Consider the following 18,731-nt stretch of genomic DNA (forward strand, 5'->3'; position numbering starts at 1 on the left):
CAGAGTATATCTGTTCCATCCTTTATCTTAAGTTGTGGATTCATCTGGTTTTATCTGTGGAGCTGCCCCTTAGCCTGTCATGTGTAACCCCTCTATCATCTTCTGATTATTATCACAGTAGCCTTTGACCACTGCATCACTGCAGACCCTGAAACCGCTGACAGCTTCATCCCCTAGTTTAGTATCAGAGTGGCAAAAACCTGTCCTGTGGTGGTTGAATTTGGAGATTTGATAACTCCAGCCAGGTGAATAGATAGTTCGTCCCTTTTGGCTTTTCTGTCCCCTCCTGAGGGCAGATGTAGATGCAGAGAGACAGACAGACGCCCACTGAACTCGTGTAACAAGCAGCTCGTACAGACAGATGGGATCAAAGAGCCTGAAACCATATGGAGATGTGATTATGTGGCGCTCCTTATCTGCCTGGCCTTGAACACTGCTGATATCCCCTCGGCCTGCTAATGCCTCACATCTGCTGATCACCTCACCAGACAAGATCACTCCCTCGCTTTCTCACTCCCTCTCTCCCTCTCTCTCTCTTTCTTTGCAGGAAGCACGTGCAGAACGGGGTCACCAAGGAGAAACATCTATAACGGGCCCTCCATCGCCACCACCTGGCACTAGGCTACAAGTACGAGCAAAACAAGACGCCTCCCTGAGACGGCTCACGCTCTCAACGTGGCTCCGAAGGGAAGAGCGTCACTAAAAGAAAAGGAAAGAAAATACAAAGTTAGGGCGCAATGAGTTTTTATTCTTCTTTTTTTTTGTTTTTTTGTTTTAGAACATTTCATTACTGTCGTTTTTGTTTGCAGTCTTGTTTTTATTAGAGCACTGTGAATGTTATTTCAGGTGACTTTTGTCTTATCGTTGCTAACTTTACATTCGATAGATTCAGTAGAAACAAACCAGTTTTTTGAGTGAGAGTTAGACTGTGATCGTCACATACAGTTAGTGCGGGGGTGTCATTCATCACTATCACCCTTCAACAGCAGCACAGAACCAGAACGAGGAGAAGGTTTAGGCCTGTAGTTAGTAACCTGGTAAACAAGCAAATACTCTGATTCGGTCGGGATGAGCTGTGTTTGCTGTCAGTTAAATATAATCTATCTCCTTCCTCCTCCCTCCTTCTTCAAAGTCCGTCCATTCTGGCTCAAAGACACAAGGAGAAGGAGATTTTAAAAAAAAAGAAAAAAAAAAGAGGAACCAGAGGGAAACATTACATTGCTCTGAGTACTGCTCTAATGGCTGCAGTGATGCTGGAGTCGAGCTTGTCCGGCATCGTCTGGTGCTGTTTCACCACATGTATTGATTTTCATATCATTGCACAAGTCAGTGGCGGCGACCGCATAGCTGTGGCCCCCTGCGTCCATTAGTCTGAATGGAAAAGCCACATTGATGTGTGTAGGTATGTACCTGTGTGTATGTGTATGTGTGAGTGTGAGTGTGAGTGTGTGTGTGTTTGGTGTGAGTATGTATGTAGCCGAGTCTTTTAAACTCACAACATTTCACCTCTCAGTTTCTCTTTTACTGATGAACAACAGACATTTCAATATTCACTTGGCATTCCTGTACGGGAAAAAAAAAGAAGCTTTTTATTCTTTCTTTCTTTTTGTTTGTGTTTCTTGTCCTTCCCCAGTGCGTGTTGCAAAGCGTCTGTTGCTGCACTGACATGAAGGCATACAAGCTGATTGCTGGTTTAATGACGGCAAATAGCTAGAATTGATTGACTGGGTTTTAGTGTCATCATCATGGTTTAATTTGTTTAAACAATATGGATCTGAATTACCTTTAATAACCAGTTTATGGGTGGTGGCGGCTATTGTGGCGATAATCAGGATAATAGCCCAGGATTTGTGTAAAGATAAAAATCGGTATGATGAAAAACAATATGTATGCACACATTATGGTATTCAGGAATGCATGACATCGGAATGATTTTGGAAATATGCTATGAAATTGTCTTACAACGAAAACAATGAAGAAAAAAAAATTAAGTATGTAATCATAACGTCTTTATAAATGTCTAAAATCCATCCTAAAAGTGATCTCTTTTGACACGTCAGCGACCACTGAACACACAATAAGTGTTTGCAGACAAAATACACACAAAAACCAGTGGGTGACTAAACTATGATCTCACGTACGGGAAGATATGAGAGGGAACAATTTCATTTGACAGCTTCACCAGGTTCCACTGCTTCACTGTGCGTGTGTTTAGTGCAAAACAGCTGCTGCACCTGTAGACAAAAGAAAGAAAAAGAAAGATATTTCCATTCTTCCCACCTTCTCGATCAAATTCAAGCTTGTTTCGATGAACAGCATGCTTGTACTGCTGGAGCAGGCCGCAGATGGCGTCCGTCCGTAGGAGAAGCGTACGTTCTTTGCTTTAGTTTTATGTTTTGTCTTCCACACTCCCTGTGCCAGCAACATGGGGAGTTAAAACTAACTTTTCATTTTACATTCAGCTATCCTTATTATTGCTGTAGTTAAATTTATAATTGATTTGTTTTTGGAATTGCTGCTGTTTTTGTTTTGTTTTGTTTTGTTTCTCTGAGAGCACTGCTTGTATTCCAGTTGTTGATTTTTCTGCTGTGTATGAATTTCTGATAGTCTGTTCAGATTGGATATTTCCAGGGACCAGGGAGAGCCGTTTTCCATCCACATTACGAACATCTGGATTTAGCCACAGATCTCTTCCATTTTTTTTTTTAATCTGAATGCTGGCTCACTCCCATTTTACTGTAGTCTTTTTACACATCCGTACTGTAAGTACAATGGTTTATCAAACATGTCGCTGTGTGTAATATATCAGACATTCAGAGTCCCGTGGCTGACTGAGTTTTACTAGCATGGTGTTCTGTGACCTCTGAGGTCCTGCCTGCTCAACTGTGAGACTAGAGCATCCATAGTTTGCTGATATCTTTTGTTATATGATGACAGGTGACAGGTGACAGGTGAGGGAAGTTTGCAGTAACCACACAAAAGAACTGTGATTTGGATTAGGTGCCAGTCATCCAAAAAAAAAATCTGGTATGGTACTAAGTGCTGAAAGTTGCACCTAGAATTTCTCCACCTCTCTCCCACTGTGTCAAACTACAAACAGTGCTGTGACGTGACGTGTGAACGAGTAACTACTACCAGGGGTGGGCGATATGTGAATATGTAGCTCATGATCAGACAATATATTATAATATATTGTCTGATCAATCAGCTATTTTCAATCAGCTGTTCTCCTGGCTAGATTTAATTTCATCCGCAGTTTCTCTTTTTATTTTCAATATGAGAGAAAAGTTTGAATTCCCATAAACTACTACAGTACTGAGTATATTAGAGATGCGTGTCTTTATGGATGTTTCACAAATGTCTATGACTGAAATGTATCTTAATTAACCTCAGAGCAGGTTGTGTGTATGAATTCAACCTTTTCTTTTACATGAAAATATTTCCTGTCCTAGCCACAGGCGATTCAGCTGATATTTAATTTTGAAGCCTTATCGCTCACCCCCCAACTACTACCCAGAACTGACAAAACTATCCGAAGTTGAAGGAAGATGTAGAGGTTGTCAGTTTATTTTTCTTTTCCACCTGGATTTGGCTGATTCTTATTAAAATGTTTGACATTTGCAGTTTTGACATTTGAGGTCATCTTTGGTTTGACTTTGTTAGAAACATGTCGCCTGTGAAGCTCGCTTCAGTCAGACAACTCAGACCCGGGACGGGAGTTATTCTGTGAATGTATTCCTCAGAGTTGATATGTGATGTCACTCTCCATTTGCATACACTAAGCTCAGCACTAAGAATCGGGGGAGTGGCGCTTATGTTTGCTAACAGTAAAACAGCACCGGTGACAAGACCACCATCACTGCAAAGGCTGGATTGGATTTGTGTTGCAGTGAATATGACGCATTCAGTGGCCAGGCTCGGACCTCGTCGCTCCCTGTTAGCATACACTAGGCTCAGCACAAAGAAAACCAGGAAGTGACTATAAAAATGCTTAGAAATACACCAATAGACTACTGTAAGTAAAAGGACCATGATGTTGCACACGCTGCAGTGGATGTGTGTTGCAGTGAGTAGAGTATGACACAGTCGGTGTCCAGGCTCTGACCCTGTCACACCCTATTTGCATACACTAAGATCAGCACAGGAAACATCAGGGAGTGATGAGAAAACTAAGCAGCATGGCAGCAGCAACTTCACTGGTGTGACGTTTTGTACCAATCCGAAGAAGGTTGTCTGTCTGAACCGGCTCACAGGCGTCAGCCCATTGTGACACAAGAATATCTCAATCAGTGTGTCAATTGTGCCAAAATGTCTACCCAAATAATGAAGCAAGTTTGTGTTTGTGGGAGCTGTTGACGAGTGAAGAAGAGAGCGAGTAGAGACTGACGGGCGGAAAAGCCCTGCAGGTATTTCTTATTAATTGCACTGTAATTTATTAGTATTATTTTTATTGTTCATTAGTAGATCAAAATTAGAAAAGGGAAGGGAGAATTGGGGAATTTTTATGACTTTCTGGGAAGAATCATTAACCAAATCTCTTTAATTAAGTGTATTTTAATGATACAGATTTTCTTGGACCACTGCTATAAACTGTAAGGTGTACAAATTGCCCCATTTGTTTTCCCTTAAGCTGTTTTCAAAATAAATTTGATCACTTTCTAAAAATCTGACCACTTGATAAAGACGAAAGCTCTTTTGTAATACAATTTTAATACCATTCAGCCAATGTTATCGTTTCATTTTGTTTCCCCATAAAATAAAACATGTCAGTAAACAAAGAGACGTGTTCCTCGTGATTTCTTTTCATCATTTATTGACTTTTTCTTTTCTTTTTTTCAATCACAACTGATATCATTTTCATTGCAAAGATCAAGTGTTGTGGATGAGGCGAGACAAGAGTTCAGACCAGAGGAGAGTTCATCTCAGTGCACAAACAAAAACGGCTTCAATAAGTTAAAAAAAAAAAAAGTTATATGCACCACACAGTATTTCCCTCCCGATGGTAAATAAAATATCTTGTCACTGTTGCCATGGTGACACGGGGAAGGTTACAGGTATGCAGTATCATCTGGAAAATAGAAAATCGTGAGAGGGGGAAAAAAAACACCATTCACCCATAACGAAGACAGAAAGATCAAGGAAACACTACGGTATCGTTTTAATATTCTGGATGTGTTTTATGGTTTTTTCCCCATTAAATCCAACACTCTTTATGTGACAGCCCATTTTAAGACATCCACTGTGTAAATACTGTAGTGTTGGCTTGACCAAAATCTGGACACGGCTCTAAAAAGGTTTGATCAGGTCACAGTTTTGCCGCAGTCAGCAAGGTCTATGCACCGCACATATTTTCTACTGATAAACAGGAGTAAAAGGGGAGTTTTTATCTCGCCACGATGTGTTGGTGTTGAACTCTTACACACTCAAACACGAACATGCTCCTATTAGACAAGAAAACATGTTTGTTGCATCTGACCTTTTTTCGTAACACCAGCTTTCAGGTGAAAGCGCTTCACCAGCTTTTATTTCAATTCAATCAAATCAGGATTTAAAAAGACTTCAGTAGTGAAAATAAGACACAAGTCACAGCAACGGAGAAACAAACCTGAACAACAGGTGACTCAAAAAGCAAGAAGGAAAGATTTTAAGGTGGAATTTGTTTACATTTATAGAACTATATATATTAAATGTGGAGAAAAAAGGGGAATTTCACACGTACAATAATTATTTGGCAAGGATTTTTTTGTCCCATTCAGCTCAATGTTTCTTCTATTTAATTCACTACCATTATGATTATACACACACTACTTCACATTTTATTTAGACAACTTGTCCGTAAACTCTCTGTGTATTTTGTGGAGTCATTTTCACTCAGTGTTTAAAGGATGAGTTCAGGATTTTTTAAAGTCTGCCTCAACAAACTGTTCACGTCTGTAAATCTACATTCACAGAGAGTTTTTGGATGCCCAGTGCCGATCGCTTATTTGCTGGCTCCAGCTTTTTGAGGATTTATCAATGATACTGGTGCAAATTCACCTTCAGACTGTGAACACAAAGGAAATGTGAGGACTTCACTTTGGGCTCTGTCAACCTGTGGTGGGTGTTCTTGTAGTATTTGACATTTTAGTTGCAAAGTGAATTGTCTTAGTCTTTTTAAACGGGGAAGTCTCTCAGTGTGTTTCCTGAATGAGAGTTACTGCACATAAATATTGTTTTTTAAGACAGACTTGTCAAAATGTGAACCTGTCCTTTAACAACAAGGTCGCCTTACACATCTCAAACAAAATAAATCCTGGGCTAAACTCTGCGTGGTCAGTTTCTCCCTCTAGCTGCCCGAGAAAACACGTGACGTTGGTTTGTCTGAATGATCACTCACACAGTGTTTGTACTGAGGAGGGGAATGAAGAGCAATCAGTGGTATTGCAACATCACAAACTCACTTAATCTAGTCTAGTGTCTGAAGTGTGAACAAATGGTTCAAAACTCAATCACCAGAGTTGAATAAGGACACTTCTGATGCAAGGGATTATCAGAAACGAGGGACGAGACGTCTGTGGGGAGGAAAATGATTCCTGATTATTCTGGTCGCTGGGACCAAATGGATTCAGTTGGCAGCAAGACAGGATCTGACATCATAGTTTGTGTATCGGGATGAAGGAAATGGAAGTGGTTCTGCTGGTTTAAAAACCATCATGACAACAGCAGGGTCTGGAGAAGAGAGGGCGTTGTGTTGGTTTAGTGGGCCTTTGCCTTGGGTTGGGTGATTCTACGGACAACACTGTAGAGGACCCCGAAGTTCTGCAGAGAGACCACAAGACCAGAGACCAGTTCATTTCATATCTCACCACAAGACTACAAAACATCTGCATTTTCAAACACTGGCAACAATGTTTGGGGCTCAAACATTAGTCTCAGTGACAAAACATGACATATGTCAGATGGTGAGAGAGCATTGAGTTTGGAATGATGATATTAATGAAAAAAAAAGTGCTTTACACGTCAGGAATAGATTTTAAAACTTGGACATTAACCTGAATGATCACTATGATAGCTTAAACCTAGCTAAGCTTCATGTGTGGGCCATATTCAATTATATTTTCAGAATTTGCTGCAGGCAAATAAAAACTGGAGAGCAGGGGTTTCCTAACTCCCTGCTGCAGCTGCAACTTTAAATCAGCTAAGGGTGTAAGAAAATATCAGTAGATTGAAATATCGCTATTTTCGCAATATTTAGTTTCACAATACTGTGTCGAAATTTACATGCAAACATTCAGGGCGGTGGTTCATTTTTGTGTTGCATTTAAAACTCTGACTCCTCCGCTCCAACGTAATAATGAGATCTTGTCAGAGTACAGGTCTGTGGCTGATCACATGCTCAAGCGATAGCTAACCTAGCCCAGTCAAAAAAGGAAAAAAAAACCTGCTATAGTATCGCAATATATCGTATCGCATCGCCAGATTTTTGCCAATACACACCCCTTAAACCAGCTCATTCACAGTCTTTAATTTAAGTGAATTTCTTTACTTTGTGCATAGGAGCTGATATTTAAATGAAAAAAATCTTTACAGTGGCAAAACAAGACGTGCATTCAACCTCGTGACTTTAACCTGACAACAGTCACTTAATCTGCCACCAAGACTTTTACATAGAAGGGAGTTGGGCACTTCAATCAGACACTTTAGAAGTAGAAAAGTATTTGTGCGCATTTATGCAACATGGAGCACGTCTCAAAGGAGCTGGTGACTTACCTGGATCGCCAGATACATCATTCCTAAGTAGGCTGCGATGCAGACGGCCAGCAGCAGGTCAAAAATAGCAGGCTTCACTCTGCAGGAGAGGAAAACCGCCAGAGTGAGTTAAAGAGATAAGAGGCCAGATTAATAAAAGAGTAAAAAGGAAGTCAAAAAATTATCTTTCTCATTATGTGAAGGTCGCTTTTACTCTAATCTAGCTAAATTGAGGATTAATTGAATCAAGAGGAGACTTTACAGATAGCCGTGAGCTGCAGAGCTTTTACAAAGCTACAGTAAATCAGCATGAGCTTCACTAAAACGTCTCAGAGGAAGGAAGAGGAGGCTCATTAAAGCATACCTGTAAGCATTCATCGTCTGCTTCAGTTGGTCGTAGAATACAAACTCTGGATCCCTGAGGAGGAGAAGTGGAGAAACTGTCAAGAAACCTCATCACAATCCAGAAGTTTTATTAGATCCGTCATTTCTGGGGGGGTTTACTGGAAAGACTTCTTACTGCTTCAGGCTTTATGACAATATATATTTTTAAAGCATCTAAATTCTTGTGTAACTGGTATATATATATATATATATTATGGTGATAGAAAAAATGCAAATGGAAAAACTTTTCTTCACTTCACAGTAACAAATGAGCGCCAGTGTTGTTTGTTTGTGTTTTGCCTCCACAATTGTGTTTTACCTTTTGTCAGCTTTGACGTAGTGTTTCTTGACGTCCTTGAGGTAGCGTCCGAGGTGATACTCCAGAGTGGACACCACGCTGCTGTCTTTGTCCACCAGCTGGGCGGCTCGTGGCTGCGCCGTGAGCCAGTCTACTACCGCTGATAACTGCTCTTCCTGCACCTGCTGATCCAATGCAAACATTACAACATACAGCAACATTATACAGCATACAGCAACATTATACAGTATGAACACAACCGCTTGCACAGGGCCTAGATTCACCAGCACTCTGATAGAAAGTACTGGACGCAGTGAAATGAATTGGAAATAATACACTGAGCAATAACTTTTTGGATAATCTGACCAACTTCCGATATAAAATTAAATTAAAAATATTTTTGAACAATACAATTTATGTCCCAAAAAGAAAAAGAAAAACAATATCAACTGTTGGCAGTAGGAGGTAGAAGAACTAATGACCTTAATACTACACTGTCTTTTGCTGTTAATATACAGGAGACATCTCAAACTGTCATCATTCATCACCCTGCTTAACCTGCTAGAACCAAACAATAAACCTGCATCCCTGCATCACTCATTGCTTGTGCGTTGTTAGTTCAATAACTCACCATTTGTTCGGTGAAGATCTGCAGGTCTCCGGGGGCGCCCTGTGCAGCAGAGAACATAAACAAAAACATCACATCACAGGCAGGAAAACAGACACAGCGTGTTGTAGTTGCTTCCATAGGGTTACTCCGTCTGTTTATACCTTCTCTGTGAGGTTGTAGATGACCCTGGCCAGTGCTTCTGCTACCACCTTAGTGTTCCTACTGAGTTTCTTCACATCAACGTGAGGTCTGTAAGACACAAACACAAGTTCCCAGACAGTTAGAGAAACGGGAAAATCTCATCATCAGAGGAGAAACCAGAAACCCCGAAGAGAGACGGTTCACAGATCATCCAGAGCTGCACAGGCAGGAGGGGGAACGTTCTTGAATTAATCATTAAATAATACTATACAGTACAACTGAGAAATATATACAGATCTCTGTCTGTGCGAGTGGTCAACATGGCGGTCTTTGCCAAATGTTGCTTCTCCTATACACCAATTAAAGACACAGTACTCATAATTTAATTACACAGAAGCAGAGGAGGATGAAAGAATGAAGAGTGGAAAAGAGAGAAAACACCGAAGCGACTCCAAATGTAAACCTTATACGCCAACAAATCCTCCAACACTGCCACGATGATAAAAAGTGTGTAATTATTATCATTGATGATGGAAACCATACACTGGTCAGGCCTCTAAAACACTTCACTCCTATCATGGGATTGGTACAAACAGGTAACACCGGAGACATGGACGAAAGCAGCTGAAAAACAGAAACTTTTCTTGTGGTGCTTCAGAGACTTGCAGTAATGAACCCACCCAGCAGGGGGCTCTCCCGCTCCGTGGCGAGAGGAGGGGGACACTGACCGCACGTCCATGATGCTGGAGCGCTGAGCCAGGCGGTGCGAGGGCAGATGGGACAGAGTGAAGGCCGGCAGCCGGCGGATCCCGAAGCGCTCGTGCTCCCAGGCCAGCATGTCGTCGGCCAGGTTGATTTTCTTGTGGACCATGGAGAACTTGACCTCCGGGTACTGACTACTCGCCACCTGGGAGGAAGCGAGAGGGACGGAAAAACACAGGGGCCGTTAAAAATTATACACAGCTTATCCGACATGCGAGATGATTTGCCTACGACTTTGATAATGATTCAAAGAGCTTGTGCAGCGCATGTGCTCCGGTTCACGACGAACATGAGGCGACTTCAGAAAAAAGTAAAACCGCTGTTGTGTTACAGAAACATCTGCAACTTTAAAGGAGCAGGTGCTGTGTTTGCATGACCATTTGTAGGTTATGAATGCCGCCAAGTAAAAGTGTATTTTTTGCTGTTTTAGGTTCTGGCGAGAAATAAAGTTTTGTTATCCAAGTGAGGCACTGACAGGAAACTGGCAGATCAGCCTCAGGTGTGTCAGGCCTCGCTGTACTTACCATCTCTAGCTCTTTAAGCAGAGAATACTGCGGAGATCCCTCTTTAGGTGGCTTGGATACATGGAGGTGCAGAGAGTCTCCGTTCCCCAGAGTGTCTAGACACAACACAAAGGCCACGTTGTCCTGCAGCAAACTGGAGTCTGAGGAAGAAGTAAGTCACAAGTAGATTGACAAAATAAATAAAGACAGAGAAAAAGAAAAGAATTGGCATGTGACACATTCAAACACAAGCACATAATCAAATCTCGGACATACAGATTAAGTAGGACTGAGTGTATCAAACTGGAACATGCAGGAGGAGTCTATAGTTATCGTGTCTATTTGCTCTGTTCTACTTAACATGTAACAGTTTGGTCTACTTTCTAGAGAGGGACTGGTTCTTTAACAGATGTATTTTTTATCTTCTCAACTTAACACCAACTTATTCCCAAAGCAGTCTGAAAAAATGAAAATTAAGTTTAATTTTGCATTTTAAAAAGTACTGAAATCAAATAAGTGACTTATTTTAGACTATGTGTGTTTTATAAAAACTAAATCAGGGACGCAAAATTGATTATTGAACAAATTCCAGCTACATAAACATTCCTTAAACCTCCTACTTTTCTGCAAGTTCTGTGTAAGTATACTGTACGATACCTGTGTGGTCCAGATTCTCCTCCAGCCAGCGTTTGGTGCCCTGGTAGTTAAACTTCCCTCCACCAGACACAAAGAACAGCAGGTTGTATCTGAAAACACAACATGATTCACACAAATGAGGCAAAGCTGTGAGAGAAATCACCAGAGAGAAGCAGACAGAGGAGAATATGTGATGTGGGAACTGCTTTCAGACCCTGAACTTATCTAGACACTGCCCGGGGGCGTTGTATGTGAGAACACAAATGTCAGGATGGAGTTGGACCAGACAGGGTAAAAGACTCTACAATATAAAGTCTGTGTAATGTCCGATTGAGCTGATGTGTGAGAAGAGACGGTAACTGTCAGGAGAATTCACATTGAACAGTGTTGGTTATGTTTCTATTAAGAATACAAAAATCTGAGAGTGAAGAAGAAAGTCGATTATACAAAGATGCCAGCAAAAACCTCTAACTGAAGAAACAACGAGCGTGGGAACTTCGGTTTAGACAGACACCTAAATCCTCACACACATTGAAGGAACATCAAGAGACTCTGTTGTTTATGTTGTGATTTCCCAGCATCATGTGTTGCCTCGTGCATCCTCTACACTGGCGTCAACCACTGCCCTAATCTATACTTGTGGTTATAAAATAATAATAACCCAAGGTAAATCTTGAAAGAGTATTTCCAGGGACAGCAACTTCTCCAACACAGAGAATCTCCCGTTGTGTGCTACATGTTTGAAAATGCAACTCTGGACAACATCAGGCCGTAATGCTCTGGACACTGTCAAAAGGAGTTCAAAAGAGAAACCAGCTTAGGATAAACAGATGAAGGGATTGTCTGTGTCTGTGGAAAATAAAGAACAAGGCCTACTTTAAAATGATGCACGTGAGGAGTAAGTAATGCTGACTTTGATCCCATACAGATACCTTTATCTAATGCAGTGCTGTTACAGTAAAACCCATTAATCCTTTAGTAACCACTTTCTCAATAACAGGTTCATTCTTCCTGCTCAGCTACTGTGAGGTACAATTAGACGATTAGAGGAATGAGCCTTTACCTTTTTACTGACCAATGCTGCTGTTAAACCCAGCAAAGTGTGAATCTCATAGCCAGCAAAGTGTGCACATAATGTTCAACTAAGTTCTCAAAACACATGCCGAGCAGGACACTTGTAACAAATACCAAATAGACTTCTGTTCAGATGAACCACTGGTATCCGCAATCAATACTGACTCTACTATTTCATCATGTACGCAGTGCATAAAGTGAGTGTGCAGCACGTCGAGTTTCACCGAGGTGTCTGTATTAACATGAATGAGTAAAATAATGGGATGTGGTGCTTTTTATGCAGCTAGAACACTTGAAAAAATCTGCTGCGAGAGCTGTTTGAGATTCATGAGCCACAAAATGATCCAAAAACCCATCAGTATGTGAGTGTTGGCGTCATTACTCACCCTGCGTGAGTCCTCTTGTAGGTGTAGAGTTTCGAGAAGAGACGAGCCAGCTCTAGTAACATGGACACTCCACTGCCGTTGGAGTCCGCTCCGTACGACAGCCACTGGACACAGGAACATAGTCGGATTACATTTCTGTTTTACTGACAGCTATGTGATGTTCTTAGCCTTACAAAGGCTGAGTTTATGGAGGCTGAAATTGTTAAGCATATTAACTGAGTTCTACAAATATTTGCAGAAAAAATATTTCTGCTGCTAAATTTCCAAATTATTTTCGAAACAGAAACAGCGAACATACTGGAGCAACACCGAAGGAGTCATAGTGAGCAACCACGACAATGGTAGGCAGGTCCTCTCCTCCAACTCCAGGCAGACGACCCTGGCAAACAACAACAGAGCCGTTAGATGAGGCAGAAATAAACAAAGCAGAAAGAGAAACTATGGATTCAGTTGAATCAACACCACTGTAGGTCGAAAACTGTCTGGCAGAGTCACTGTGCAGAGCTGAAACGGGTTCCAGTCACAGTCGACCTCCTGACCGCAGACCTCCGAGGGAAAAACCTCAGTCTGTCTCCTAATCCGCTGCAGTATGACTAAACCACTTTTTCCCTATTCTGGTTTTCACACAAAGCACAGATTAGAAAGTCCTGAACTAACACTTCTGGTGCTTTTTATTGTGTCGTGCTGACGGATTTCAGTCTATGTTAAAACTGTGAGCAATTCCATTTAAATCCCTTTATGAGAGAAGAAGCTGCTGCAGGTTGTCTGTAGGTTATGGAGTGTGTGAAAAAGTTTGTGCCTATGAATAAAAACTTGATTTAATTATTTGAAGTAGAACACAAACACTGAATACACACTTAGGGTGGATTTGATTGATTCTGACTTCAAACCTGTAGACTTGAAAGTTCATGCATTCATTTATAAGATATTTGAGTCCACCCCTGAATAAACATAATACACACTGAGAAGTTAGATATTGCAGCAGGCAGCACACAAACTACTACTTTAGCCTACCGGTAATAACATTAACCTCCATCTTACAAATGCATAATTGCTGATTTGGACACACTGTAATTTGTGAAACCATTTTCTAAGGCAAAGCCAAACCAAAATGTCAATGTCACTCAGATTCGTTTATTTAAGCTACTACAGTGTTTATGTACTAAAACACAAAAATCTCATGCTCAGTCTCTCACCTCTAAACTGGTGATGGCCCAGTCACTGATGGCTTTGCTCTGAGCTCCACTGGTGACCATCTGGAAGCCGTTGGCCGTGGCCGTGTGCAGCAGCACTACAGGAAACGCAAACAGCAAAATTACATTCATATAAATGTTGTTTGAATGGACTGTTGTTGTATTTTCATGTCAACCAGAGCACCAGTCCCACATGTGCTATCCACTTGTGTGTACGTTGCAGACAAATGTATCGCACCAGGCAGGTGCGGTCTGCAGGGATCAGTTGCTACCTTCAGCTGCTGACAAGGCGCCCTGCGAGGAAGAGGAGGTCTGGGTCTGCGTGTAGATGGATAGGAGCTCATCATCCTCCATGGCGAAGTACACGGGGACGATGGTCTCGGTGGCCAACATCTCCGGCTCCAGCTCCATGAACTGCTACTCAGCATACACAAAGAGAGGAACATCATGTTTAACAACAAAAGACACAAAACGTATTATGTTATTGGGCAGAGAAACTGATGGCTATTTGAAAGTGGAGTTCAGTATTGCACACTCGTGTTTTGAGTGGAATATGAAAAGCCTAAAACATGGTTGTAACTTATGTAACCAAATGACTGATGCATCATACTACTGCTGCCCTCCAGGAAGATGAACAAATCCCACTCGGAGTGGGAAGTGGGAAGTCACAGTTTGTGTGTTGTGGATCATTGAGGTGGGACTAAATCTCTGTTACGGGTCATTAATTAAGTAGTACATTTCTCGCCTGTTTTTAACATTGTTAACGTGCTCCGGATTTAGACACTCATCCTTTATAAATGAACTCAGAGCAGATAAACTTGTGTTTGGTGGAAAACAGTCAAGAATTAAAGAGAAAAACATCAATACCTGCACTATGTCCTGAGGTACAGCAGACATGTTCTTGGGAAGCGTGATGACCACGGCTCCCGCTGACTGGCGAAGGGCTTTCTGGTACTTATCGTAAGAGAAGTCTGCCAGTCGCATGATGACACAGCGACGACTTAGTACCTCTGCCTCCACAGTACGAGCCTCAGTGTTCAGGATGGCGTTCCTGGTACCTGAGGATAACACACACACACACTTATTAGCAGCTGATCTTTAAAGTTAACAAGAACTGGCACAAAAGATAAACATAAATTTAATCGCACATAGGGGCTGGACAGTGATTTTAAAAGCAAGGTTAGGGTTATTCATCTTTTACTAAACGTGGTAGTTTCCATTCATTTTTTTTTATCACAAACACTTGACAAAATTACTGTGGACTGAGAAAAGAGGACGAGGATACTGCTACCTTTCCCAACTGTACCTCAGAAAGGAAAAAACTAACTTCTCTAATCTATAGCAGTTATACAGCATTCAGACTGACAGATAAAACAGAATAAACTGTCATCATGTCCTTTCAGAGAGGAGGCTGGAGTGGACATACTAATTTCTTGATATTAAAGTATTTTCCCATGTGTAATTTTGATCATTCATTCAGTGTTGCCCGGCCAAACGATTAATTATCAACCACTGCTGTATTACCAATCAGTACATACTTTAGCAGTGCAGGTTGACTTCATTTAGAGGAGTAATAACAATCCTGCTGGTTTGGTCCTTGTTGCTAAGCTACATTAGCAGCTAACTACCCTTCACTGCTGTCATTGGCTAACGAGGCTAGCTACAGTTAGCTGTCGGGAAACTGAACTACTCCTACTCACTGGCCATTTGGTGAATAATAGTGAAGCTTTCACAGGCTCCTGGGTGTTAAAGAGCATAAAGAAAGAGCCGACTCACCGTACGGCTGTCCCTGCAGGTCGTACTGCTGCATGCGGTACACGGTGAACTCATGTGCCGCCTCAGCCGGGAGCGGCGACACCAGGATGAGCACGGCGGGGATGAACACGATGAAGGTAAGGGGGAACGAAGACTTGAACATGTTGTCAAACACCTCGCTGGCCTCCTCGAACATCTTGGCGATTGTATTTAATGTACAGCTCGGGGTGAAACGGGGGGAAAAAAACACTTGGCTGTCACCACCACCGCTCTCGGAAACTGACAGACAGCCGTGGACCGAGTGGAGCAGCAGCAGCTAACCGACCGAAGCTACAGCTGCCTGCGGGGTTTTGATCAGGCGCCCACCCCGGACAGCTCCTGGGACACCGACAAATCAACACTGCTCATAGATTGCGAAAATTGGTCGAGATGATTATGTTGTGTATGAATAAGTGCGTGCTTATTTAAGATATTAGTGTAAAAGTAAATTATTTGAAGCTGAATCGTCGATGGTCCTTCAGGCGTCTTGTCGGACAGCTGTAACTGCAGCTACATGTCCTACCAGTGTACTGCCACTAGATGGCGCAGTACACACACCACACTGTCAGCATACTGCCGTCTTTGCTGCTGCTGCTGCTGCTGCTACTACTACTACTACTACTACTACTACTAATAATAATAATAATGATACAATTGCGTAAGATAATTTATTTTAGTTTGTTTGTTTCTTTTGTTTAATTGTTTAATAATTTCTACTTTTGACAAATGAGAAATGTGAAGAGGTCACCTGAAGCTGTGAGACATTTACACTATTTTCAGGAAATAATTGCGGTTTGCAGACTTAGTTTTGCCAAAAACTAAGTTAGGCTACACATTATCACAAGTTGTTGAAACATATACAGTGGGGAAAATAAGTAGGCTTGATCCCCTGCTGATTTTTTAAGTTTGCTCCCCCACAAAGAAATGTGTGGTCTATAGTTTTTATGGTAAATTATTATTATTATTTTAAGTATATTTTGGCCTTTAATGGACAGGACAGTTGAGAGAGAGACAGGAAATGGGAGAGAGAGAGGGGAGTGGGGTGTGACACGCAGGATAGGGCCGCTCGGCGCAGGATTCGAACCTCAACACATGGGGCAGGTGCTCTACCAACTGAGCTAAACACCGCCCCATGGTAGATTAATTTTGACAGAGAGACAGAATATCAAAAAAAAAAAAAATCCAGTAAATGTGACAAATTATTTTCCATTTTATCAAGTGAAATGAGGACAAAAATCAGCAGGGGATCAAATACCTATTTTCCCCCACTGTACATATGGCTAGTCTGTTGCCCATAGGTTAGCAAAATATTTTTGCTGACTCATCTTGCATTTGGGGGGATGATAAACTCATCAAATCAACAAGTTATACATTATACTTCTGTTACTTAAAGGCAAAAGTAACAGGATTATTAAATTATCCAAATGACTCCTCTTCTATTTTTGGGGAGCATGCATGTTCAGACAAACAGATAGATTTGAAAAAGGAGGCTGTGGCCTCCTTGTGGCGCTAGAAGAAAAGTACTGAGATCACCATCAGGCCCTCTGACCAAAGTTTTATATAGTAAAAAAAAAAAAAAAAAAACTAATAAAAATTAAAAGCCTGGGTCCAGCTGGGAAGAACTGAAAATCATATTGTCTCTTCTCTCCTCCTTCCCTGTCTGTCTCTCCTGGGGCTGCTCTGCTAAGTAGGAGATTAATGCTGATATGATGTCCTGCCATCCCACTTAATGGACCTTGGCGTCATTATTTCCTGTTGTATGAGTAATCCATGCCCAGGCTGGTGAGAGGGCAAGCAGCACACAAAGCACAAAACCAATTTAGCGTGGACGTTGAAACTCATTGTAATGATTACACATTATTGAGATCATTTGGAGATCCGCTCAGATGACTCCCCGTCTGGTCTGAGGGAAGCACACAGCTCGACACAAAGACACATGCAGAAAAGAATAATTGTTTCAAGAAGAAAAAAAATGTTCCTGTGCGGATGGTGCGCGCGCGAGTGGCACGGGAGCAGATTGTGTCACATGAATCTAATTCCTCAAATTCATAACATCCTGTTATCGCAGAATCATCGGACACTGTGGCTCACCAAAATGTGTGTCACATTTTTTAACATGATGTCCAAAAACCTATCATAAACATCCTGATCAAACATGACCGAAGACTGTGTGATTAAGAAAAACAGTCAGAGGTTACCACACATGCAAATACACATACACATACACATACACATACACATACACATACACATACACATACACATACACAGAGAGACACGCGCATACACACACACATACACAGACACACACACAATGCATGAGCTGTTCAGTGTCCTCATTTCTTCCCAGTGCTCCTGGGAATGTCCTGAATCAGACCAGCCTTTGCTCCTGACCCCCGGCCACAGAAAAACACTTTCTCTGTGCCACCACACAAAAGGTGCAGTCAGTGTGTTTGTGGGTAAGTACCATGGATTAACGAGAGATTAGCTACCTAGCAGTAAGTAAGCAATTTCTGTGTAGCATGCCTATGTAAGCAGCCCCCGCTGCCCACCTCCCCCGTCTCTCACTCCTCCTTGGTTTATTGCCCCTTCCCATTCTTAGAGGATGCTGTCATTTTCTCACCACTCTGGCAGGTTGCTCAAACACTGGCCACACTCAAGTGCTCAAACCGCTCGACGACACTTTCAGAATCACAGAATACCAAACTTATACTGTAAGAGGGAGTGCTCTCTGGCTTGAGCCTCCCCCACACTGACACCACTGTCACCACACAATGGTGGTCTTTCTAACCAAGACCTATGGAGCAGGTCTACCGAGTCATTCACTCCTTAAAAAACACCACCCACCCTAGATAATGAACAGAAGCTTGGGAAACAACTAGATCCTGCTCGATGGATGGATCTGTGAATAAGTGAAGAGTTGACAGGGCGGTCAGACGACACACTATCTTAGTCTTTTCAATGAGAGGGTTTTTTTTTAAAGAGTAATTCCACACTGGATCCAGGTTTTGGGGGTCTGTAACTTATAAGAACAGTCATTTGGATTCTGGTCTCATTATACTGTGTTTTCATGAGGTACTAAGTATGGAGGGCACAAATGAAAGCTCATTAAAAAGTTTTGTGTGTTTCGCGCGCGTGTTTAAACAGTGTGTATTACATGTCCTTTATGTCCAAGATGTACCAAAACAACAAAAGAAACATTTTTTTCTACTTGTTACTGAT

The 18,731-nt window shown here is 41.8% G+C and overlaps 2 protein-coding genes across 5 annotated transcripts in view; one reads left to right on the forward strand and one right to left on the reverse strand.

Annotated features, from left to right (window-relative positions):
• cers1 (ceramide synthase 1) overlaps positions 1-4,778 on the forward strand; it is a 29,294-nt gene extending 24,516 nt beyond the window's left edge. Inside the window, exon 7 of the mRNA XM_085774358.1 lies at positions 548-4,778. Coding sequence (XP_085630484.1) covers positions 548-590 — 43 coding nt within the window. The 3' untranslated portion in view covers positions 591-4,778. The remainder of the gene's footprint in view (positions 1-547) is intronic.
• Positions 4,779-4,818: 40 nt separating this feature from the next.
• ncln (nicalin) lies at positions 4,819-15,802 on the reverse strand. Of its 4 annotated transcripts, none has more exons than XM_085774357.1 (15): positions 15,492-15,802; positions 14,583-14,773; positions 13,988-14,132; positions 13,719-13,813; positions 12,821-12,901; positions 12,523-12,626; positions 11,084-11,172; positions 10,448-10,587; positions 9,890-10,068; positions 9,182-9,269; positions 9,042-9,080; positions 8,432-8,592; positions 8,093-8,146; positions 7,750-7,828; positions 4,819-6,798 (listed from the first exon to the last, which is right to left on the reverse strand). In XM_085774357.1, exons 1-15 carry the CDS (start codon positions 15,664-15,666, stop codon positions 6,736-6,738), a joined length of 1,683 nt encoding a protein of 560 aa, XP_085630483.1. In that variant the 5' UTR covers positions 15,667-15,802; the 3' UTR covers positions 4,819-6,735. The 4 variants fall into 4 exon arrangements, with proteins under 4 accessions (XP_085630483.1, XP_085630482.1, XP_085630481.1 ...); XM_085774356.1 differs by having other exon boundaries at positions 8,432-8,595; XM_085774355.1 differs by having other exon boundaries at positions 9,842-10,068.
• Between the last annotated feature and the right edge of the window lie 2,929 nt (positions 15,803-18,731).

This window comes from Trachurus japonicus, chromosome 4 (genome assembly GCF_045865225.1).
Source record: "Trachurus japonicus isolate A0001 chromosome 4, Traja_1.0".
In the NCBI taxonomy this organism is placed as follows: domain Eukaryota; kingdom Metazoa; phylum Chordata; class Actinopteri; order Carangiformes; family Carangidae; genus Trachurus; species Trachurus japonicus.